We start from the raw sequence: 23,861 nt of genomic DNA on the forward strand, positions 1-23,861 counted from the left end.
TCTATGTGACTGGATGAGGAAAAACTGACCTTTTTAACATTTACTTTCATGGCTTTCCCCAAACAACAGAAATAAAATATCACACGATAGATAGATAGATAGATAGATAGATAGATAGATAGATAGATAGATAGATAGATAGATAGATAGATAGATAGATAGATGGGGCGAAAACAAAACATGACGTCACCGGTGCACAAACTCGGCCGCAGAGGATTGTGGGAAAAACCTGCCGTGCTGGAGACATTTTGGCTCTGAAGCGGCTGACAGAGTTAGCCGTCAGTCCAGCTCTCGGTAAGTGAAAGCCGTATTTCTACCGTCTGCTTCGATAACTACGCGAACGTCCGACGCGGGCGTGCCTTTAAGCGTTGTCGGTTCGAGATGTCGTGAGTGGAAATGTTGAACTCTGCGCTTCAAGCGGGACAAACTCGCTGTTATTGCCGAGGGAGTGGTGAGGCTAACGGGCTAGCCGGGGAGCTAGCTGTTCGGTCCAAACGGACGAGAGAGCGCCGCTCGGGAGCTCGGCTGAACGGATGGCGTTATGTCCAAGAAACATGTCAAAATGATCCGAGTGAATGAAATGGCAACTGAAACAGTGCCGTGGTGGCATTCGAGAATCTTTCAGGCGAAGGTCGATCGGGTTTTGTGTATAAATAATGCTAATCAGCGTCTGCGTCTTATGCTTTACCAGCTGCCCGGTGGATTTATGATGAATTCACTTTTATTATGCGTCTGGCCTTTTCCAGTTGTGTAACCACAACACCACGTAAAAACACATCGGCATTATTCAGGCAGTCATTTTTTATTTATTTATTTATTTTCTTAGCCCGACAATGATAGACCCTGCGTTCTGGCACAGTTTTAGGAGCTGTGATGTTGATACAGGTGTCATATTTTCCACATGTCACACACAGCCCATCGTCTTCAGTTCATCCTGGCAGATCTTTCTCAGACAGGCGGCAGGGAGGTCGCGGTAGCCCTCCAGCAGCTTCAGTGATGGATGAGTGTAGACAGTGTCCGTGGCACTTCCCCTCTGGTTGTTCAGGGGCTGCCACACCCTCCTGGATGTGCTGGCTCTTCTTTGTGTCTGCCATCGTGTTGGACTGCTGGTTCGTGCAGGAACCAGCGCGAGAGATGGTGATCATGTAGTGTCAAACCGCATCAGACAGGAAAAACCTCTTTGGGATGATGGGCTTCTTTGTATTATCTTTAAGCAGGTCGAACATGAATACCACGCCCTTTTTAAATAGCCAACATATTTGTGATGATCAGACTCTAAAAACCTCAATGCCATTGATACCCTAAAATCTGAAGCTGTAAACATGCAATCACATGCCAGTTAAAGTTTCTTTGTTTGTCTGTCAGATAAATGTGCTGAATCTAAATCCACTTGAGAGACGATAAGAAAGATCAGGTTGAATGTTGGTATTCATAGCCAAAAGGAGATGGACTCATACAAGTCTTGAGGCTTCTCTGGAGTTGGACACTGATGATGTCCGGAGAGCAAACAAGACAGAATGATTGTCTTTGCTGGGAGGGAAATGAAATAGTAAACAAAGTCCACCAAGTTCTTTATTTAAACACAGAGCTGTCTTTCTTATTCATGTCTCTTCGTCTTGAGATGGAAGTGCTGTGATCGCTGCGGTATTATGACCTTTGAGCCTCCTGCGTGGTTTAGTCATCAAGTTGTCCATAAAAATCACTTCAAGGTGTACATAAAGAACAGCGAATCAAGCAATGATATTTTTTTCCAGAGAGCCTTAAAATATCTGGTGTTGTGCCAAGCCTGCGGACTGAGCAGGATGAGCTTATGTAACATTTGGTTTGAGAGCTGAGATTGAGGAGTCTGTTTGTTCTAAAGCACCAATGGATTCAGAGTGGAAATATTGAGGTGCATTAACAATTGTTTGGATCTATTTGTTCATCTGAGGTTCATCTCACAGCTGATCTTTCTCTCTTAAGTGTTAAATGTGATGTTGCATTCTCAAATTAATCAAGTTTAGTAATATTAAGAAATGCAATGAGTTGTTTCATTAGTCGACCAACAGAGAAAAAAAATGCATCGATTATTTTTAATCATCTGATCCAGCGTTGCAGCCCGATTGTTTTCTGGTTTTGAGGAAGCCACAAGATATTTAAAGCTGCATCTTAAGCTTTTGGCTCACTGGTTTGACATTTTAAAGACCACAGAAGTTATTGATTGAGAAAATAACTGATCTCCTTATTCAGATGAAAGTATAGATGAATTATAGCCCAAATTATGTTGTTACAGACCATCTAGTGTTGAATTTAGTCAGGCCCTGAATATTATATAAGAATGTTTGTGGATGATTGCTATTTACTTTTTTTTTTATATATATATGTGTAAACATTATCACAGTCTTTTGTGTGTGTGTTTGTGCACCTGTATAACTTAGCCATGTTTTCCTCTCCAGTAGAGTCTCTTGTGGATTTCACTGTCAGGAATTCAGTGGTCATACTGATGAAAGTAAGGATGAGTGGCTCAGCTTTGTGTGAGCAAACATACCAGGAAGAGACTGAGTTGAAATGTTTGAGAGTATTTTGCATCCTCGGCGGCGTTTGTTGTTCCTTTTGAGTCAGAATGGTGTCATTGAGGTTACTCCATTGTGTCTCATTAGGCCTTCTCCTTTGTGCCTGATCAGCTCAGAGGAGAGGAGCAGGGATGAGAATGGCTCCCTCCCCCCATCCAACTTGCTCCTCCGCACCCACTGTGGGCGGGCCCGTCTCTCGATATGCTTTCCGTGCTGATGCTGGCTGCTCTAACGAAGCAGTGGGAAGGTCACCATCATCCTGCAGGCAGCTCCCGTCCTCCTCTCCCTCGCAAACATCAGCGCTAATCGCTCTCATTACTGTCCGGTTCCATTTCCGTTACACAAACGGCATGCTTCATTTTTATTTCAGCAAGGACTTCTTGGATGAGGATAGCAGCTTTACTATGCACTTTGTGGGCGTGTAGCACTTCTTGCCGGTGGAGGAGACGTTATTTCATCAGCTTTCCGTGCCAAACTATGAGGCTCTGACCCACCACTGAAACTGGAGGTTTGTTTTCTGGTCCATTGGGCCCGAGCAATGGAAATTATAACAAGCAATCTATTTCTTTACAATGAATCTTCACCCGTTTCCTATTTTGCAGTCGTTAACAGGGCCTCGCCCTATAAAAACCATGTGTTTAAGTACTTCAGCAGAATAGCTTTAGATTGCAGCTGTAAATCACGTCCCTTTTTAAGCCACATTTTATAAGATTCTCCATCTGTTGCAAAGTAGCATTGAGAGACAGGAACATCTGTTAATGCACGGTATCTTATCTGTGCTGCATGTGTATGAAAATAGCAGGTGAATTAGCTGTGAGCTGAGGGATTTGTGAGAAAATGCTTTCCTCGTGTGCTTGTGTTTACTTTTTGCGTGTTAATAGAAGGCCAACAATGCCTGATCCTAATCATCACTGAACCTGATCATGAGGCTGTTTCTGATAAACTCCAGAGTAAAGGAAATATGTAATGCCATGCAGACGGGCGTGTTTAGATCAGGTGCTTGTTGATGTTATCCAGGCAGCTCTGTGGTGGTTTTGTGTTTAGAAGTGATCATTTTCTGGTCATCATTAATTACAGTTGCTCTGACTGCTCCCTTTGATCTTCCTATTTGATGATTGCTTATACTTAATTGTTACTAAACACACATATGTGCGGAAAAGGTTCATGTTAAAGATTCATTCAAGGGCGTAGTCTGCAGAGGAAAAACAACACAAGGCTGTTGGACTTTATCTCGGCTCTTTAAAGGCTTGAAAAATATTAGCTTGAATTGGCTAAAGGAATAGTCTTTCAGTCAAGATTCAGTGTGAATTATGAAGGGAACTATGCTTGCTCACATTAGAGCGTCTCTGTTTATTAGCTGCTGTTTACACCTGGCTCCTCGGCCTTTCATCCGTACAGGTGTTAAACAGCTGAGACTCGGTTACTCTTCAGGGTAATAAGCTGTCTGATCCTCGCCTTTTGAAGAAAACGTTTCATAACATGCTCAGATGTTAGCAGCTTTGGTATCAAGATGCAGGCTGATGTGTCTCTCTGTGCAAACGTTGAACCTTTTTGAATTTATTTAGATCTCCTCTTGCGTCACTGTCATGCAGCTTAATGCATGAAGCAGACATCTTTCTGACCTTGCAAATAAGAGCTCAACTTTATATATTTTTGGCCTTTGAATAGTCTTTCATGGAGTATTGATTCAGTTTTATTATCAGCTATGTGCACTGCATACCGTTTACATGTCATTTCTTGCCTGCTGATTATCATAACCCAGAGCACATTTTGCTGTTTTCTTGCAGCTGCGTGTCAGCCCTGTGGCCATTTCTCTCCTCTGTTAGGTCTGTTTTTATTTGTTCACACATGAGGATATTTCATTAATATGATTATCGAGTGCACACACAATCTCTCTATGTGTGGTCATTTGCTGTTCTCTCATCCTGCTTAAAACCTGTTTCTACAAGCTGACCGAATGTCCATCCGTCGCCACTCGACTGAAGTGGATACCTCAGGCTGCTTGTTGTCTCTCTAACAACAGAAGTCGCTCTACTGGGATCATGTGATGTGCCATGCATAGCTTCATGATTACTGGGTAACTAACTGTGTAGTTGTTTTTGTTTAATTGCCAGTGGCAGTTTTTAAGTTGGGACATAAAAAATTGAACACATCCTAAGACCTTGATAGCAGTTTTCTGAAGGGAGAGAATACTAAATTGGTTTGCCAGGTTTCACGTGTAACTTAAATGATTATGTAGCTCAACAAAGGTTGTGCATTGTTTATGACAATTTTTTCTTTATTTGATATTATACAACCTAGAAATGGATTGCTTTTGCTGTTTGTTCCAGAAGACAACAAACAGGTTTTGCAGTTTTAATATATCTACAATAGGACTCAGTGCAGACCGTTTTACCTGTGTTGTTTACAGTACTTGGCAAAAATGCTTTCTATTGCACTCTTTGATGTTTCAATAATTTTTCAATCTTTTCCTTCATGAGACAATAGCAGGAATGCTAAACCCAAGGGGAGCATTTCACTGATGGTGCAGTATGTTTATCTACAGATGGCTCTCAGCTGGTGTTTTTCTTACTGCGAGGCAAGCTCCTATATTCTTAACCATTGTCAGAGAATGCTCCAGCTCAACATTGCTTGGACTCCAGTTGGTAGGGCAGGGTCACATTTTCCTGTGACGTTTGCTCAATGTAGCCAAAAGTGTCGCACCATGTTGAGTCACGAGTTATCTTCAGACTGTTTGGGGGAATTAGCACTTGTCCCATGCACTTATTCCAAGCCTGAGTTTTCTGGAGATCACAGGATGTATGAAACTTTGTGAGTGACTCTGCCAGCTGTTGAGCTGTGTCACCGTGGCTTTTGTCGGGTCATCGTCTCCTTGACTCTCTGAGCAAGTCATGCAGCCGGTATGGCTGGCTTGTTTGGGTGCTGGCAGCAGAAGCCAGCCACACTGCAGCATCTGTGTGCTCAGTGATAGACTGCACGCTGCAGCCCCCGCTCCGCTCCCAACCACAGTTTATTATAGGTGCCAAATCCCAGCAGTCTTTCCACCTGCATAATTTGTCCTCTGGCCCTCAGCTAGGCATGCCTTCATTTAGTATGTGGCCATTCGTTCACTCAATCCTGGCAGGGCAGTAATGTGTTGCTATTTTAGATTAACCTTTGCTTTGTAACTACTGTTCTTGTTAGTGTTATTGATTTCTACACCTAATGAAACCCTCTTGTTTTTAATTTCCTACTTTCGTACCCAAATTGGAGTCCATTATCGCAGCTGTTGAGATAAAACCAGAGTTCATATTCTCATTAGGTGTGTGTGATCTCATAACGACGCACTGAGATGATGTGGTGTGTGTAATCTGCACAGTCAGACAATGACATCTGTGACTACAAATGGAGAGGAGCTTCCATCTTGTCACAACAGCAAAGAACGAATATTGTTTTCATGTAAGAGGTCATTTTCAAATTAAAGCTCTGTTTTCCTTTAAGAGAGAGAAAAGAATGAGACATGTTTAGACATCTGTGCTCTCACTTTTGTAAATTTGAATGGTGGATAAGCACAGCTGCGTCTTTGAAGGACTATCAAAAAATGTGGCAGCAGTTTCTCCTGCTGCTCTATAAATGTTCCCAAAGTCTGTGAGTCAGCCTGTCCTAACATCTCGAGTCCTTTTCAGGTTTCCTTGAGCTACAAAGATGTCCACCATGGTGTATCCGCGGGAAGAGAAGCTGGAGAAGCTTTCTCAGGAAGAGATCATCTCCAACACAAAGCTGGTGATCCAGGGCCTGGAGGCTCTGAAGAACGAGCACAACTCTATCCTCCACAGCCTCCTGGAGACCATCAAGTGCCTAAAGAAGGACGAGGAGGCCAACCTGGTGCACGAGAAGTCCAACCTGCTCCGCAAGTCGGTGGAAATGATCGAGCTGGGCCTGGGTGAAGCACAGGTGAGCTCGATTGGTGACATCTGAGGACATTATAGGGCAATGTTTAGTACATATAAAAAGAAATGATGATAAAAGGTAAAAAGCTCAAGTGTACATGGTAAATGATTGTGGGCGTACCTTTTGATGTGTGGAAAGATTACAATTTATTATAAACGTCTCGTCAAAACATGCAAAGAAATTTAGGGACACAGAGACAGTAGCTTAACCATGTAACATGTAACTTTTCCTATTAGCTATATTTACAGAGATTCAGCAGGGATGATCAATCAAACATAACTAGTAACCACAATTCAAAATATTTGCATTTCATTGGATGTTTTCTTTGTCCCAGTAAATTTCGGGATAATGTTAAAATCATACGGGAGTGAAGGTGCCACAACTGACAAACAGAAGTAATCTTTATTTGAATTCTCCTGTTTAACCTGCATGTCTTTGAGTTCATGTCGTCTCCTTCCAGTATTTCTGCTTCCTCATTCTATACTGAGCTCATGTGGTGACCATGATTCATGCAGAATCGGCTTGAGCCAGTGCCCTGCCACATTGCCGCTGCTTCAGTTTGTCCTTCGTTAAACCCGATTGCTCTTCGATGCTGTCTCTGTCCCAGGTGATGATGGCCCTGTCCAACCACCTGAACGCAGTGGAGTCCGAGAAGCAGAAGCTGCGTGCGCAGGTCAGGAGGCTTTGCCAGGAGAACCAGTGGCTGAGAGACGAGCTGGCCAACACCCAGCAGAAGCTGCAGAAGAGCGAGCAGAGCGTGGCCCAGCTGGAGGAGGAGAAGAAGCACCTGGAGTTCATGAACCAGCTCAAAAAATATGACGAGGACGTCTCACCCACTGTAAGTAATAATAGGCTATCAAGAGTTCAATTCATTTTACGTTTTAGCATCTTTGGTAAAATAAACAGTAGTCTGAAGTTCACAAAATAATCAATGATGTCTTTTAGAGGAGGCACAACGCTGCTGCTGTTGTTTTTTGCATGGCCTTCCAGGAATAAGCCCCTGCAGCGGGATGCTTATTGATCTGGTGACGAGGATGAATCACTGTGTTTTCTGACCAAATTCTAAGTCGCAAAACGATGCTGTAATCGCCTGCCTCCACAAACTGCTTCACTCAGCAGGAAACCATCGTGCTCAGACTTCTTTTCCTGCCTTAGAAGCATCTTTATCATATTTCTCACCTTTACCAGACTGCTGCGTTAATCAAGTCTTTGAAAAACATGAGTCATTGCAGTTTAACCTCAGTTCTCAAACAATTTTCAAGCTAATGCTTAAATGTATTGCTTATACTATAGTACTTTGATATAATCAGTTCCAGGTACACTTGAGATATCATTCCCTGACAAATTGTGGTTTTCTCTGATATTATATTATCTACCAGGTTTGCACATAAATGATATGATAAAACAGACTGATGAGGTTGTCATCCTTCATCGGCGTGTCGTCCCTATTTTATGTCTTTGGTCATTTTTAAAGTCTGGTCAATAAAATTGTCTTCCATTTCTCACACTGTTTTTTTTTTTTTAGAGAATCTGACTCACTGGTGTGTTTTTGTTTCCTCAGCAGGAGGAGAAGGACCGAGAAACGCCCAAGGACTCTCTGGATGATCTCTTCCCTAATGATGAGGAGGAGCACGGCCAAGGAAGTGAGTACAGCAGCTCAGACCCGCTGAATGGGCCATGGTTTAACTCATTAATGCATTTTCTTAATTGGTGAGTCAGTTCTTACAAAGAGATTCTTCATTTAAACTGGAAATTTGTGTTCATACCAGATTTTTCTTTTGATATGTGACTGCGATTAGCGAATATTAGATGACTAGAATTTAAGATAGTGAAACAAAAGAAACACTGATAATAAAGTCTTGTGAAGAAGTATTTTCACATTTCGAGATTTTGCCTGTTTTTGCTTCTTCATCACATTCGCATGTTCAAAATCAACAAACGGTTCTTAAGATCAGACGGACAACCTGGAGAAATAAACCATTCGGCTTTAAAAATATTTTATGAATTAATTAACTGACTTGCTAAGTGTCATTAACGCTATAAGAAATCTGTAAGGGAGCAAATATTTGCTTACCTCACTGCCCATTCTGTTATATTTACATCTGTATATTTAGCATGCTTTTTACCTAAAATAGAGAATGTATTATCCACCTTGAATCAGATTGACCTGACCGTTCATGTAATGACGGGACAGTCATTAGTGAAAATATTATCCTTAATCTGAACGCATTACATGACACCAGTAGGTCAGAGTGTTTCTAATATTGAACGTTTGCTGTGTGTGTGTGTGTCCCACAGTGCCGCACCAACACAACAGTGCGGCGGTGGCTGCTGCCCAGCAGGGAGGCTATGAGATCCCTGCCCGTCTGAGAACCCTGCACAACCTGGTGATCCAGTATGCCTCTCAGGGCAGGTACGAAGTGGCCGTGCCCCTTTGCAAGCAAGCTCTGGAGGACCTGGAGAAGACCTCTGGACATGACCACCCTGACGTGGCCACCATGCTCAACATCCTGGCCTTGGTCTACAGGTTAGAGGAAAAAAAATAAAATACATCAGCTTTAGAGAGACAGGAGCGTTCTTGTAGATCATTTAAAGTTCATCACCCTGCTTCTCTCTTTTTTCCTTATCTGTACAGGGATCAAAACAAGTACAAAGAAGCGGCTCATTTGCTCAACGATGCTCTCTCCATCCGTGAAAAAACCCTCGGCAAAGACCATCCTGCTGTAAGCCTCCATCGTTGTCATAACGACCATATTTTGAAGCGTTCGACTCACCAGTGTTGAGACGGATCAGATTAGTCATCTGCTGTCAGTTCATGATTGTTCAAAGACTCTGTCAATATGGCAATAACGGCACAGTACTCTGTGTACTGGTCCACCCAGCCAGTCTCATTGGATTTTTTTCTCCCCTCTATTAAAGTATGGATTTTTGACGGTCAGACTGATCAATCACAACTGCTGGTTGTCTGCTTGTACATCAGCATGAACCAAATCACAGAATCCCTGCAGTTGGGAAAAGATAAAGTGACGCTCCGTGTAGCTCTTTTGTGAACAAATTTAGAAGAATCGATTTACAGGCTCGCACTGAAACCCCTCGGGAAGCCTGAAAGGAACCCATTAACGCACAATTTAACTTTGTTCCTCTCGCAGTCTGTTTGTGACAAAGCAAGGAAAGATGTGAACTCCTTCAGCTTGATTTGGACATTTGATTTGTGATTCGACAGGTCCTTGGACAACCTTAAACTTTTGTAACTGAACGTTTGTAATGTGAATTGATGATGATTTATTTCCTATGCTTCTGTGTGTCCAGGTTGCTGCAACTCTCAACAACCTGGCTGTGCTTTATGGAAAGAGAGGGAAGTACAAGGAGGCTGAGCCTCTGTGTAAAAGAGCTCTGGAGATCAGAGAAAAGGTAGGCCATACCCTTGGTTCACGGTACTGCTATTGAGGCCTTGTCAGTGGAGGGTTTAATTGAGAGCACAGCTGAAAATGGATAACCGGCATTGGGGAAGTGAGGCAGGATATGGATAGGAAACAAGACAAATTACCAAGCTCAGCACAGTACAGAGAGTCTCTCTTTTCCTGAAAGCTCTATTCTGTACCCTCACTATTGATCAGCCGTCCTTTTATTAGATCTCCTGAGTGCCTGCAGCAGGCTGACATGCTGCCTGGTGAAAGCAGCAACAGGATATGGAGCTGCATCAGCAGAGGTACCGAGAGGAAAGGAAAAACAAACTTTAATTCAGAACAATCTGGTCTCCTGCAGGTCCTGGGGAAGGACCACCCGGATGTGGCTAAACAGCTGAACAACCTGGCTCTGCTGTGTCAGAACCAGGGCAAGTACGAGGAGGTGGAGTATTACTACTGTCGTGCTCTGGAGATCTACGAGTGCAGGCTGGGCCCAGATGATCCCAACGTGGCCAAAACCAAGAACAACCTGGTGAGAAAGAGCAAATAACATCTTAGAACTTTTATTTATAAAGCTGTTAATGTTGTTCAAGGATAGGCAATGTTGTCCTCATTGAGCTGTGACTGTGCCAAGGTAAACGCAGACAGAGTGTACCTTTTATATTGAACCGAATCATTCATGTTCCGTCAGCCTGAGCCTGGGTTTGCAGGGGCGTTGAGCATGTAAATTGGTTTCTGATTGCAATGAAGCTCCTTGAAATGTCTCTTAAGTGCTATTCAAGCAATATTTCTTTGAGTTTTCATCACATAAAGTAGATTTTTTTTCAGTTCTTAAAGCACCTCTATGCAGCTTCTTCCCCCACTGTCCTGTATGAAAGACTGCATGTAAAGTGAAGGAGCTGGTTTTATAGCTTGCAGTGTGTTTGAATAATGTGCAGTCAAATGGTTATTTTGGCACTATTAAAGCTGAACGTTCTAAAACTAAAACATACTTTTACTTCTTTTCTCCTCTCAGGCATCCTGCTTCCTCAAACAGGGGAAATACAAGGAGGCTGAGATTCTGTACAAAGAGATCCTGACTCGTGCTCATGAGAAAGAGTTTGGATCTGTTGATGGTAAGGCTTGATGGAGAAAAAAAAAAAACCTCTTTCAATGTATATGTATGAAAGCATTTCAAACAAGTACATTCTGAAGGAGACTTCCTGTTTGAGAATGTTAAAGAAAAAGTAAAACTCTCCCAATAAAAATACTTTAACAATCGAGTTCCATTAATCTGCCTGTTGGTATGAATTGATGAAACGTTGATGTATTCTCCATCATTGTCTGATTTCTCCATCTACTGTTTGTCTCAGGCCAGCGAGCAGTCAGTGATGCACAGATGGTTTAAAAAGGACCGTGGTATAACCTTCACCATTCAGAGGACTCAGAGTTTTCTTATCTGGAAAAATAACTCTTTTTCCTATTTGGTCTCAAACTAAGCCTTTTGTTGGCTTTCATCCAGGGATTAGATTGAATGCTTTCAGAGTGATTGGGCATAATGCCTCACTCCTAACGCCTTTTGTGCAAAACATCTCACATTTTTCACATTGGTTTAGTTTTGCTTGTTGCTTCACAATATTACTTCAAATTCTTTAAACCTTTTGGCATCTTTGAAGTTGAAATGAAGAAAGAAAACCTCAACAAGTTGATATTACATATATTTTTTTTCTTTTTTTTACTGAAAGGTTTGTCACATTTAGTTGCAGCATTAGGCTAAACACTGACAATCCAGAAGTGACATATGGCTTCAGCACAAGTACTGAGACACTGACCTGATTGGGCTGTATTATAGACACGCCGTCCTTCCTACATGAATAAACACCATCAGTGCCTCAGTTCAGTTCGATTTGTGTAATGGCAATTACAACACAGTAGTGTCGTGGCACTTTTATGTAGAAAAACTCAACCATCCTTCTAGAACAAGCACACGACTAACAGTGGTTAGAGGAGAGGAAGGAACATCTGCCGAAACACTCTATGTTACTGCGAGCGCTGGTGACATGAATGGATGGAGAGTGAAAGGAGCGAAGCCCTGAAGAACTCCAGTAGTCTAAACCTTCATACATGATCACTGAGCTTAGATTTTGCTGATTCCTGTTGTGGATCATTCTTTACTTGTGTTTGGGGGATGTCAGATCTTTGGCTGATGAGATCTTAACCGGCCAGTTTTGAAACTAGCTGCTGGCAACTGGGTCGCTCCATCCGTGAGAGCCAAATGCTGGTTTCCCAGACAGGAGAGTAACGATACCGAATCCCGAATTCATTAGAACTCCACAGAGACTAATTTCCCAGTTATTTTCTAGTCCCGTGAGTCGAGCATGTCTCCTGTCTTTCTGCAGCTGAGAACAAACCCATCTGGATGCACGCAGAGGAACGAGAGGAGATGAGCAAGGTGAGAGACTTTCTGTAACTTCGTTGGAAAGTACAATTCTATCCCTTTTCAGGGCGTAGCACGTTCTTCACACACACAATGTAAGCTCGAGAGGACATATGATCTGTTATGGGTAAACACAAGAAAAATGCTGTCAGTCCAGTTTTAACTGCCCTCGTATGTTTTTCTTCCGCTTCTCTTCTTATTTACTTCCAGGGCAAGCACAGAGACAACACTCCATACGGAGAGTACGGTGGCTGGTACAAGGCCTGCAAAGTCAACAGGTGAGGCTGATGATGAGCACGCTGAGTCATGACGTCAAGACACTTTATCGGACCTTTGTATGACAAAGTAATGCTGTTCAGTTTTCGCAATCATTTATATTTCGCTTCTAATGTGACGCCTGAGTGTACATCAATGTGGCAAATTCTCATGTAAATCATCCAAACATGTAAGAAAATAATAAATGGCCAGCTCATAGCAAGGAGAAAACATCCACGCTGTCAAAAACGGGAAATGCAAAAGTCTCTAATAGTTAATCAAACAGTACAGACAAAACTGCAGACTTGCAACTCACATCTTCTCTAATGACTTATAAGCCATTATTATGTAACATGAATAAAGAAAGCTAGAAATAATTTAGCTTGCGACTTGTTTTTTCAGTATTTTCCCATTTGGGCTTATCACAGCAGATCATTTTCTCCAGCGTCGTCCATCACACCGATCACCTGCGTGTCCTTCCTCGCTACATCCATATAAACCTCCTCACTCAACATTTACAATTCAGTTCAACCTTGACACACAACAATAACTGGTTGCGTTTTCCTGTTTCAGTGACAACGTTTTATTTGGTCTGGCGTTATTTGTCGCATTTCTGAGCTTCATTTATTCTCCCCCAGAATATCAGCTGGACACAGATCCGCCTGCTGCTCATATGAGCTCCAGTAACTGTCCTTGTGTTTGTCTCTTTGACATCCAGCCCCACAGTCAACACCACCCTGAAGAACCTCGGCGCCCTGTACCGCCGGCAGGGAAAACTTGAGGCCGCCGAAACCCTGGAGGAGTGCGCCGCCAGGTCTCGCAAGCAGGTTGGCAGCAATTCCCGCTTCAAACTTGTCTATTTCTGCATGCCGACGACCTGGCAGTTCCTGTGTTTCTCAATTCTGAAGATGCTCCTCGTGCGAGGACCGCAAAACTCATGATATTTCTTTCCCTTTCCCTACATTGCTATGGATCCAGTGCAACACAGTAAGTGGTTTATCTCTAACTGATAGCCCCCATCGAGCCTTCACCTCTATTTAACATCACTCCCATCTCACAAACTCACGGCCATTTACAACGTCTCCTTTTTATTAGATTTTTTTTTTGCTTTTGGATGCATTAAAAAAAGACTGAAAACAAATAATACCACTCCTCCATTAAACCTTTCACATTACGACTAGCGCCGAGGCCTGTTCCCGAGCCACTTCTCACTGTCGGTCCTATGTTGTGCTCATCAGGGCGTCGACCCCATCAACCAGTCACGTGTGGTGGAGATCCTGAAAGACACAGAGGGCGACAGGCGGAGGAGCAGGGACAGCCTGACCAGCGTTAAGTATGAGAGCGGCTCCGAGACCGGCGAGGAAGTGAGTATGGGCGTGGAGTGGAACGGGGTGAGTACAAATCCACTTTATTCGAGTCAACACGCCCCAGTGGCCTCTCTGGAAGAGCAGCACAGCGATACTGCAGCGTGTGAACTGGTACAGAAAACCCCACAGATTAATTCAACACAAAAATAGGAGACGAGCAGGAAACTTGGAGCTTTTAGCAGGAAGCTGCGTCCCCCTTCCTGGAAAGCTGATGAAGCTCTTGTCACTGTGGTCGAATAGCGTGAAAGCACCATCATGACCTATTTTACGAGGACAGTCATAATCTAATCACCGACGTCAGTGTTGAGTCCCAGATCGGATAAAACAAAAGGTCAAAACCTTGAGTGTTTGAAACAATTTTAACTTCAACTTTGAACTTGTATTGTTGAATGTTAGCTTCAGAGAAAATGGGACATTTTCAGCACCTGACTCGGTATTACCAGAACTTCAACACTGACAGGCTTCAGCACCTTCAATAATCCTGATTCACTCAGTCAGTTTGCCTTTCGAGATTAGATTTTCAATAAAACTGTATCTGCATTATCTATATTTTCCACATACAGATTTATAGAATTAGAACTGTACAGCTGACCAACAGAACCAGGATTGGTTTGTTGAGTTAAGATGAATCAACTACAATCCATTACTTCACTCATGTTTATCATATCGGTCATTCGTCATTCCCACAAAGTGACTCTGCCTCTTTACTTATAACCCAGTTAGTGAAACGTCAACTCAGATTTGGCTGCACTCGGTGAACTGTGTCTGTACCCGTCCACGTGCTCCTCTGTGCGCTCTTCCTTTGAGATTAAACTGAAAATAAAACAAAAACTTAAAGCTGATTGAGTGTCCTGGCATGCCGCCCTTTTTGTTATTGACAGCATCAGTTTCACTACATGTTTGCTTATTGTTTTTTTTTGTTTTTTTTAAATCATTGCTTGAACCATGAAGGCCGAATGTCTTGTTTTACTACCCGGTGGTTTTGCTTCTGCACAAGAGGGAACAGTAACAAAAAGGCACAAGCTCGGTCTGTTGCATCCTGACTGCTCATTAAATGTTCATCAGCTCGCACGGGACGCGCACTCAGCCATTAAATCCCTGTTCGGATGTCGTGTGATCATCAGTGATGAGGTGCCTAATATCCTCCACGCTCATCTGCCTGCCACAGTAATCTGGACGGTGGATATTACATAAAATGGTCCGTCCCGCTGTTTTATTGTCTTATCGCAGTATCCACTCTCAGCCAACAGTTGTTTTTGTGACTCGTATTCCTGCACGGTTTCCTTTTGGCCTTGGGCACATTTTGTTTTTCATTAAAAAGGCTAAGAAAATCGCACGTAATTCTCTGCTCCTCTGGCGCTCATATAACCCGCGGAGCGCAGGAGTGTGCAGGATGCAACGTTTGAGCTTGTGCTTCTCCCTCTCACTAAAGTGGAGCCACACCCTTCACTGCACCAACCCCGTCCAGACATGCATGTAGCAGTGCCTGCTCTGCGCATATGGCAAGCCTGGTTAACATTTAATAGCTCGACTGGATGCGTATTGGAGGAAATCTACAATTTGAATTCTTCTCAGATTGTAGTGAATCCTGTGGCATTTCTGTCACGATTGGGGAATAGTCAAATGTGTCAATTCATGATCCCTAAATATACTAAATATGTCATAGTCATCAGTTGAAAAGCCAAATAATGAGCCACTCGTGACATTCTGTAAAAAAACATGCACGACTCTACAGTTCGGATTTCATCTCTGCAGACGTCTGCAACACTTTTGTCTTAAGTTGTAATCACAGTTTTAGTTGTTTACGAAGACAATATGACACAATTTTCAGTTTGAGCTGTTGTAGATGCCTCATAACTTTAAGATAAAGTTCATCAGTTGATGTTTTGATCCGGCCAAATTGTAAAATTCCAATTACGCGCAGTACAAATTCAGTCCCGTCTTCGAATGTTAAAGCAGCTTGCCATCATCCAGCCCTAACATGCACACTAATGGGCGCTGTGCGTTTCCTCTCCTCTGCACACTGAGGAGATTTATTCGTTAACCCAACGCCTGAATGCGAAGGCTTCTCTGCCGCACGTGTGCATAACACCGCCCGCTTCAACAGCTCACCGCCGCTAAGAGTAACGAGCTGCATGTTCGTCCCGAGCGTGCACCCGTCTGTCTGTCTGTGGGACGCGTGACGGCATGCGAGGGATTGCAGGGTGTTTGCTGGCTTTTCATTACTCACACCACAGCGAAAGCAGGATCGACTCAAGCCACTGAGTAAAATAGATGAAATGTATTTGTGATGTTCTTCTGCATTGGACCGACTGTCAGCGCTAATGGCGGTATTATGTGCTTTTGACCAAACGTTGTAACAAATCCATCCATCCATTCATTTATATCTGCTAACTTACAGTAATGAAGACGTGCAGCTTTGAAAGTCTGCTTCATGTAGTTATTTTGCTGCTCGGTCAGATCACTCACGGTTTCCGATACGTTGCTCACGCATGACTTCGTCTCTTCCTCTCCACTCTCACTGTCCGACTCTTCACCGAGGCCGCAGAGCCAGGTCACAGACTGGTCTTCCTGCTTCATTATTAAATCATGTAGTCGAGACCAGTTTAAGAGCCTTATTCCGGGAGCTCATTAAGTTTCCAGGTGACCAAGGGATAGCAGTGGTGAGATGACGGCTGTCAGCAAGTCTGTGCTTGTGTTCAGGTTAATCGGCTTCATGTATGTGTGTGTGATGTAGCCCCAGTCTGTGTTGCCTGTTTTAGTTTGCATGCTCTCATCCTTTTTCCCCCCTTGTGTTTTTTTTTTTTGTTGTTTTCTTTTCACTAACCTGCTCTCTTGTTGATTCCTTTTGCCATGACAACCAATCAGCCTGTCAAACAAACTTCCTCCTTTCATTCAGTGGATTGTACTCTCCCTCTTCAACTTTCTCTCCACACAAAGCTTGGGTGGGTTTATATGGAAGGGTTTAAAGACTAGGAGAGGTTATCTAAGGTAACAGAGCACTACTGTGTTGTTAAGCTTTACTTTTGTCATTGTTCGTCAGACACACCTTTCTGTTCGTGTCTCAGCATCAGTGTAGTAGCTGTATCGTTGCTTTCGTAACGTTTCAGTGCCGGCACGCCTGCAGATGTTCAACGTCTGCAGTGTGCACTCAATGGCCGGGAGCGCCGTGCCAAAAAAATCCAGCTTTCTGGCTCCCCGGGAGGACAGAAACAAAACTGCTGAGTCACAAGTGACTGCAGCCACCAGCCCACTGCGTCGCTGACCTGCTTGTCGCAGCACTCGGCTCGTATTCCCGTGGATTAAAATATTAAAGTCGGTACATTAAGAAGCTGCAGCTACTACAGTGAATCTGGTGGAGGAGAGAGAAGCTGGGTTTCAGTGTAGGTGTCTAAGCGTAGGAAGCCCGACCCAGAGCTCCTAATCTTACAATGTGTGCCCTTTTTTTTTTTTTGTCTTTTTGTCTGTTTCTCTCTCTTTCTCTTTTATCAGGCCTAAGCCATCAAGATTCCCTCTCCATCCTTCTCTCCTTCCCCAACACAATAGCAACAGGATGTGTGTTGTCGTGCCCTCTGGCCTTCTCTGTCCCAACCAAACCAACAGCTCGTCTACCATTCGCGGTGCCCGCCTGCGGCAGAGACTCAGAGCAGCCCCCCCCCCCCCCCCCCCCTCCTCCTCTTTCCTCCTCCTCTTCCTCTCCCTCCCGTTCAGCTGATATCTGCTGGGACATTTGGTCTTCTCATCTCTCTTTCACTCTCTTCACCCTCTCCAGACTCACTAACCCGTGTCGGAAATAGTCAATTCAGACTCTCACTTATTAGCGTGTAGAAAGAAGTCATCTCCGGTGTTGGGGGAGTCATCGGCTCGTTTTCCTTCTCTCTTCAGCACCTGTTAGCAGTTTGTCGTGGCAGCGTTGTTCATTCTTCTGGCTAGTTAGAGGAGCAGGGTTGATTTCAGTCAAAAGAACATGGAGATGAGTGTTTGATCCAGACGTCACTCCATAAGCTCATTTTAAAAAAAAAAGGGGGGCGGGGGGGTAACTAATGACTCAAGATGTTACAGACGGATCACTTCAGCTGCTCTGCGTCGGCCTCTCTTGCTTGAACATCCACCTTAAAGTTTCCAGCCTGGTGCCTGTATTTAGCCATAACAGTACTTTGATTTTCTTTTTTTTTTTAGTTTTTAACTAAAACTGTTTTCAAGGGTTATTTTCATCTTCTGTTGCGATCAAATGGTACTGTGTAACGTGACATCCTGCAGGCCTGTCAGTGATGAGAGAAGGGAGTGTTGCCTTTTTTTGTTTTGTTTTGTTTTGTTTTTATAGACGTATTTCCTGTTAATTTTGTATGACATTGTTTACATTTTTGATACGTTTGCTTATTTTCATGGCTGAATATGAAGGCTTCTCAGTCGTTAAAGACCTGAACAAGGAGGTCGGCTAAAGCTGACGGCAGATCGGCGGGTTCATTAAGAGCGGTGGTTGCCATGGTAACCCACGTTGGAGTCTGTGTCCTTGGTGTGATGGTTGACGCTGTCACGGTTTGTACACATTCACAAAGGGAATTTTGACACCAGAGTCCAGACTGGAGCGCAAACGATCGCTTGACGATATTATTAAAGGCGGATTTCAAAATAATGAACCAAATGGGCTTGATCTGTAAAAATAGAAGCTTTGATTTAACACGTGTCTGGACTCCCTCGGTAGTGTTAGTACTTGTGTATGTTTCCGGTGGTACCGTCACAGTGCCCAGTCTCACTATGGATACTGTATTTTGAACACAAAGCTCAATGGAGTGTGTTGCCTTTCTTTTCTTTTTCTTTTTTTGTGCTTCTTTCTTACACAGTTGTCACGTTGGTGGAAGAATCATGTGTTTAAGCACCAAACGTACAGTGCGAGTGTTTCCTCCTGACCCAACCTGCTATTTCAGATGTCTAAACTAACTGAATGTAAATGACCTTAACATCTTGGAAGTGTAATTGTAGACTGTATTTATAGATTTGACAAGTGCATTCGCTACACGGCTTTTCAGTATGCTACTTGCCTTGATTCTTCATTCCTTCCAACAAGTACCACCTATACTTCTAATGCAACATCCAAACTAAAGATTTCAACTGTGTTCACCACATAATTATTGCAATATTGTTGTTAGTGGAATGCTTATTTATTGAACTGTCTATTCTCAACGTATATATAAATCTATATAGTGTGACTTCAGTTTCATAAAGCGAAAGAATATAAATGGTAAGTTCTGTAAGCACTATCTTAGTAAGTAGTACTGCGTTATATTTACCATTCTGCATTGTGAAGATGATTGCATCAACACTTGTTGGTATTCTCAAATAAAGTTTTTCATTTGTGACGTTTGTGTTTCTCTCTCTATGTGACATGAACTTAAGAGTTTCACCACTTGATACTTGGTGTTTAGTTTGAGCTGCAGGGCGACACAGAGGAGCTCTGACTTCATCTTAACTAGTTTAAATCTCTGGGTTTGTTCACAACGCCTCCTGCTGGTGGTCTTAGGTATTGGAGTTACACCCACAAAAAAACTGATAACATCACCGATTTTCAATAAGTCGGAGTACACTCTGTAAATGTTCACATTTAACAGACTTTTTTTTATTTTTATTTAACTTCTCAACTTCTGATTCAACCAACCTGAATTCAGTGTTTCTCTCCTGATCTCATACATGTTTTAATAAACTTGCCCCGGCCACACAGCCGCCTCCTCGTTCTGCCATTGCTACTGTCACTGAAACCGCGCGACCTCCAGTGGACAAGTTAGGAATAGCAGTTACTTTCAAACCTTGCAGGTAATTTCTTCTTTGTAATTTTCTACAATGTTCCAGGTCTTCTAGTGTCGGCTGTATGTTTAAAGTCATCTCTTTCGGTACACTTTAGAGCAGCTGGTGTTTCATTAAACAGGCTGGCAGTTAATGAAGGAATGGGTGGATGGATGAATCAACAAAGCAATACTCATTGAACCTACTGTGTAGCGTAAACCTACTGAGAAAACTTCACTGCTCGTATCCTGAAGCCTTCGTACATTTAAAAACCACAATATTCCAGGTTCAATCACTGAACCAGAAGGAAAACTGCTCATTTTCTCAGAGACGACACAGAACCTGCCATGTTCCTTTGTGGAGTCCAGGACCCAGTTGGAGGCGGAGCTGAGGACTCCTGACCCCAGATTGTCAGAATTTAATTTGCACCTGTCAAAGAAACACACTCGGGAGTTTAGGGCCGACATGGATGATTGTCCATGACTTTGGTCCTTAAGGCTCCTGATGTTATTTCTTTGAGTGGGTGTGTTCTCCTCCGCCTACAATCGGGGGATTGTCGAAGGTCCTGTCGCCTTTCTTTGAAAGCAAACTAGGAGTATCCAAGGAGGTGGAGAGGATTTAATGGTACTCATTTGTTTGTAGAATGAAGCAGACTCAAGTAAAATTCAGCTCTACTGAGAGCACATCAAATGTTGAGTGTTATTGGGTTGAATATTAAAAGGATCTATTAAACCCTGATGACATCTCAACTCTATATTTGACTATTAATTGAATTTGACCATGTCAACCCTATTGAGAGAACGAAGACCATGTTTGGAAAAAGGACCTGCCGTTAATGACGTGTGAGTGTGTTTTGTGTCTGCAGGACGGCAGCGGCGCCCTGCAGCGCAGCGGCTCTCTGGGGAAGCTCAGGGACGTCTTGCGCCGCAGCAGCGAGCTGCTGGTGAAGAAACTGCAGGGCAACGGACCGCCTGAACCCCGCAGCACCAAGTAAAAGACCTGAGCTCCTTCACGGCGTGGCCGCTCCTGAATACGGACGAGAGCGCGCCGGCTTCCATTAACGTCTCTTTCTCACTCCTTGTCCGACAGCATGAAGCGAGCCGCGTCCTTGAATTACCTGAACAAGACCAGCGACGACTCCTTCCAGGTGAGGAATCCTTCCGACGGGGTCTCTTTGACTTTCTCGTCTTTTTCAAAGTTTGTGTTTTTGACCCCGGTGGCTTCGCGTCTCCCTGTGTGTGTGTGTGTGTGTGTGTGTGTGACAGAGTCGAGGACCCGGTAACTTCAGGGAGAGCCGGGGCCTGAGCTCCAGCACGGTGGATCTCTACACGGGGAACTGAGCCGCAGGTGTCTGCCCACTGCACCCAAAGATGCTCCGCTCCTTCGGCAAGCCAGCGTCCGACCCAAAGAGCCCGCCCTCGCCTCTCTCCACTCATCACCACCAAACACGAGACATTTTCGTTTGAACGGAAGTCTTCCTCCGACGGTTCATCTAACCCCAGCAATGGCCTCGGTGCCTCCCCGCGCTGGTTAACATACCTCACCCGGCCCTCTGTCTCCTCCTCATCACCGAGACTCTGCACTTTGACTTCACCTGTTGCCATAGTGTCGCCTGTGCGCCTTTGTTTCTCCAGTTATTTTCCACTTCCTGTGCCATTTGATTGTTTTATTTTTGTAAATACAAGATTCTGCTTAGATTTTAGCTTTCCAGGCCGTAGAAAAGAAATGGAGTGAGAGTGAGGGAATGTTAAGCTGACTTAATTACTCTGGGAAAAAAAAAAAAAAAAAAATATATATTTTATTTTCATTTTAACGGTCCTACTTTCGCCTGTTGAGATTTTTTTTAGGTGTTCAAGCTTTGGGAAACCGGGTTTATCCTACTGACATGGTTTGGGTGGTAAACAGCTGCTACTTTGACTTCCACAGCTTTGAAATCAGGTGTTTTTGTTTTTCCCTGCAGTTTATCCTCCATCTGAGAAACAACCACTGCAACGTGAAGATAATGGGGCGACGTGCTCGCACTGATCGGTCTGCCAGCACACTTTCTCATGTTTACTGTGATTTAAGTCAAGTAATATAGATTTTTTGCACAATTCTCAGAGTTTTGTTTTTTTTCCTATCATTGATTGCATTGTTTTAGTGAAGCCACTTAAAGGAACTGGAATGTTTGTAATTTTTTTTTTTTGCCCCCCCCCCCCCCCCCCCCCCCCCCCACCACAACAACTTATATTTTTCTTCCCTGCTTTGAAACAAATGTATGAAGTCGCCTATGATCATGTGACAGAAATCAAACCATTGATTGGGATGTTGGTGAAAGTAAAACTTGAGTGTGCGTCTTTTTGGATCTCCTCCCGTTTCTCATGAAAACACTATTTGATGACATGTTGAATTTGGATGCGGAAGTAAAAATCAATTATTTTCTAATCAGAGTTGTGTTGTTTATTCTTTTGATGTTGTCTGTACGCCTTAAGAATAGAATAATAGAATAGAAATACTTTAATAATCCCCTTGGGAAATCTTTGTCGGTGCTCTGCACAGAAGTTAAAGGCGCCCTCTTTCGGAGGCGGGGCTTCCATGGTGATTCTGTAATCTGATTGGCAGGCAGTTTTATAGTTGGCACAGTTGATATTCTACTATAAAAAGGACGTGTTTCTCAAATCAAAGTACTTTGAATACGAAGTGCATGACTAGACTTATTACTTCTGAGGACCCCCCCCCCCCCCCCCAAAAAAAAAAAAAAAAACCCCAAAACAAAACATGTTTTTTAAACTGTAGGAGCAAATCTGGAGAAAACATGGAAACTCCCCACAGGACAACAACCACGGACATTGTAGTCACAAGGGGGAGTACTTCCAATACATGCACCCTCTTTACGAAGAGAAGATTTAAAAAAAAATAATAATAAAAAAGGAAATTGAACTTTTCCTTCTATCATTCGTGGCAGACATCCATCTGGTCGTGTGAAGTCTTGTGTTGAACTGGAGTGTGGGAACCCCGCGAAGCTCCTCTCACTTGTCCTTCCTCCTCCTGGCAGAAGTCAGCCTGAGGTTCCTCCTCTCTCTCTGGTAATCGTCCAGAGAGTCGGAGCTTCCATGTGGAGCTTTGAAATGAACCAAACCCAGGATGGTTTGGTGAAGCGCCGAGAGCTGTCGGCCTCCCCCGGAGCAGCACGCAGAGAGTCTGCAGCTCAGCTCATTATTGCCCCCAGACACTTCAGATCAAAGTGTGAATGTTGGCGCTCCAGCTGAGGAGAAATGAAGAATCCAGTCTCCATCTTCCCTGCTTTTTTTTTTTTTTTTTCCTTTTATTATTATTATTTTTTTAATTCTTCTTCTAGAGTTTCTTCACAGCTCTTCAGTTTAGAAGTATTACAGAGGTGGCAGCGGTCCCACTCACTGTGTGGAGGGCCAGAGGGACGTGTCATGGATGTGTGAACCCTCAGGAGGTGAGAAACCACAGGCTGCTGTAAGCGACGATATGAGAGCACAGAGATGATCACAACCTCATCATGTGTCTCGTGTTTTTGATGTCCATGCATTTCCAATGGTGTTTTATACATTCTGTGGTAAAAAAAAAAATAAATAAAAAAAGTCTCCAGTGGAAAGAAACAGTGACCAAGTTGAACCAGGGGGTCGCACTGTTGTACCTTTTATCCCGGGTCAGGCACAGGCACCGGAAGTCTCACCGTAGGAAAAAGAGAGGTAGAAAACTGTCAAGTTAGCAGAAATATACAGACCACTGCAGAGTCAGTGAATTCAGAATAAAACACGGAATCCCATCGTTACTGTTACTTTGTCTTGAGCAAACTGAGCAAGATAGAATAGATAGAATAGATAGATAGATAGATAGATAGATAGATAGATAGATGGATGGATGGATGGATGGATGGATGGATGGATGGATGGATGGATGGATGGATGGATGGATGGATGGATGGATGGATGGATAGATAGTAATAATAATAATAATAATAATAATGATAATAAACTGCTAAACCACCAAAGTGAGAGAATTTAAAAAATAACCCAAAACATTGATATTTGTTTTAAACATATAGAAATCTTTTTTTTTTTTAAATCAGTGGAGCAACACAATACAACACTGATCTGAGATTTTGACGATGCTGCCGCTGTGAACACAACCTTATTGCTCA

The 23,861-nt window shown here is 43.3% G+C and overlaps 1 protein-coding gene across 15 annotated transcripts; it reads left to right on the forward strand.

The window, feature by feature from the left end:
• The first annotated feature begins 156 nt into the window (after positions 1 to 156).
• klc1b (kinesin light chain 1b) lies at positions 157 to 21,799 on the forward strand. 15 transcript variants are annotated; one of them, XM_080481866.1, is made up of 18 exons: positions 2,791 to 3,060; positions 4,340 to 4,378; positions 4,502 to 4,629; positions 6,218 to 6,485; positions 7,090 to 7,320; positions 8,044 to 8,125; positions 8,781 to 9,009; positions 9,118 to 9,205; positions 9,792 to 9,893; positions 10,248 to 10,421; positions 10,905 to 11,004; positions 12,268 to 12,320; positions 12,516 to 12,583; positions 13,279 to 13,387; positions 13,799 to 13,951; positions 20,574 to 20,698; positions 20,798 to 20,855; positions 20,974 to 21,799. In XM_080481866.1, exons 4-18 carry the CDS (start codon positions 6,237 to 6,239, stop codon positions 21,046 to 21,048), a joined length of 1,896 nt encoding a protein of 631 aa, XP_080337992.1. In that variant the 5' UTR covers positions 2,791 to 3,060; positions 4,340 to 4,378; positions 4,502 to 4,629; positions 6,218 to 6,236; the 3' UTR covers positions 21,049 to 21,799. The 15 variants fall into 15 exon arrangements, 12 of the variants coding, with proteins under 12 accessions (XP_080337987.1, XP_080337996.1, XP_080337986.1 ...); XM_080481864.1 differs by lacking the exon at positions 4,340 to 4,378; XR_013936055.1 differs by lacking the exons at positions 2,791 to 3,060; positions 4,340 to 4,378; positions 4,502 to 4,629 and adding an exon at positions 235 to 294 and having other exon boundaries at positions 13,279 to 13,394; positions 20,974 to 21,479.
• Positions 21,800 to 23,861: the final 2,062 nt, after the last annotated feature.

This window comes from Lipophrys pholis, assembly GCF_963383615.2.
Source record: "Lipophrys pholis genome assembly, chromosome: 15".
Taxonomy (NCBI): Eukaryota; Metazoa; Chordata; class Actinopteri; order Blenniiformes; family Blenniidae; genus Lipophrys; species Lipophrys pholis.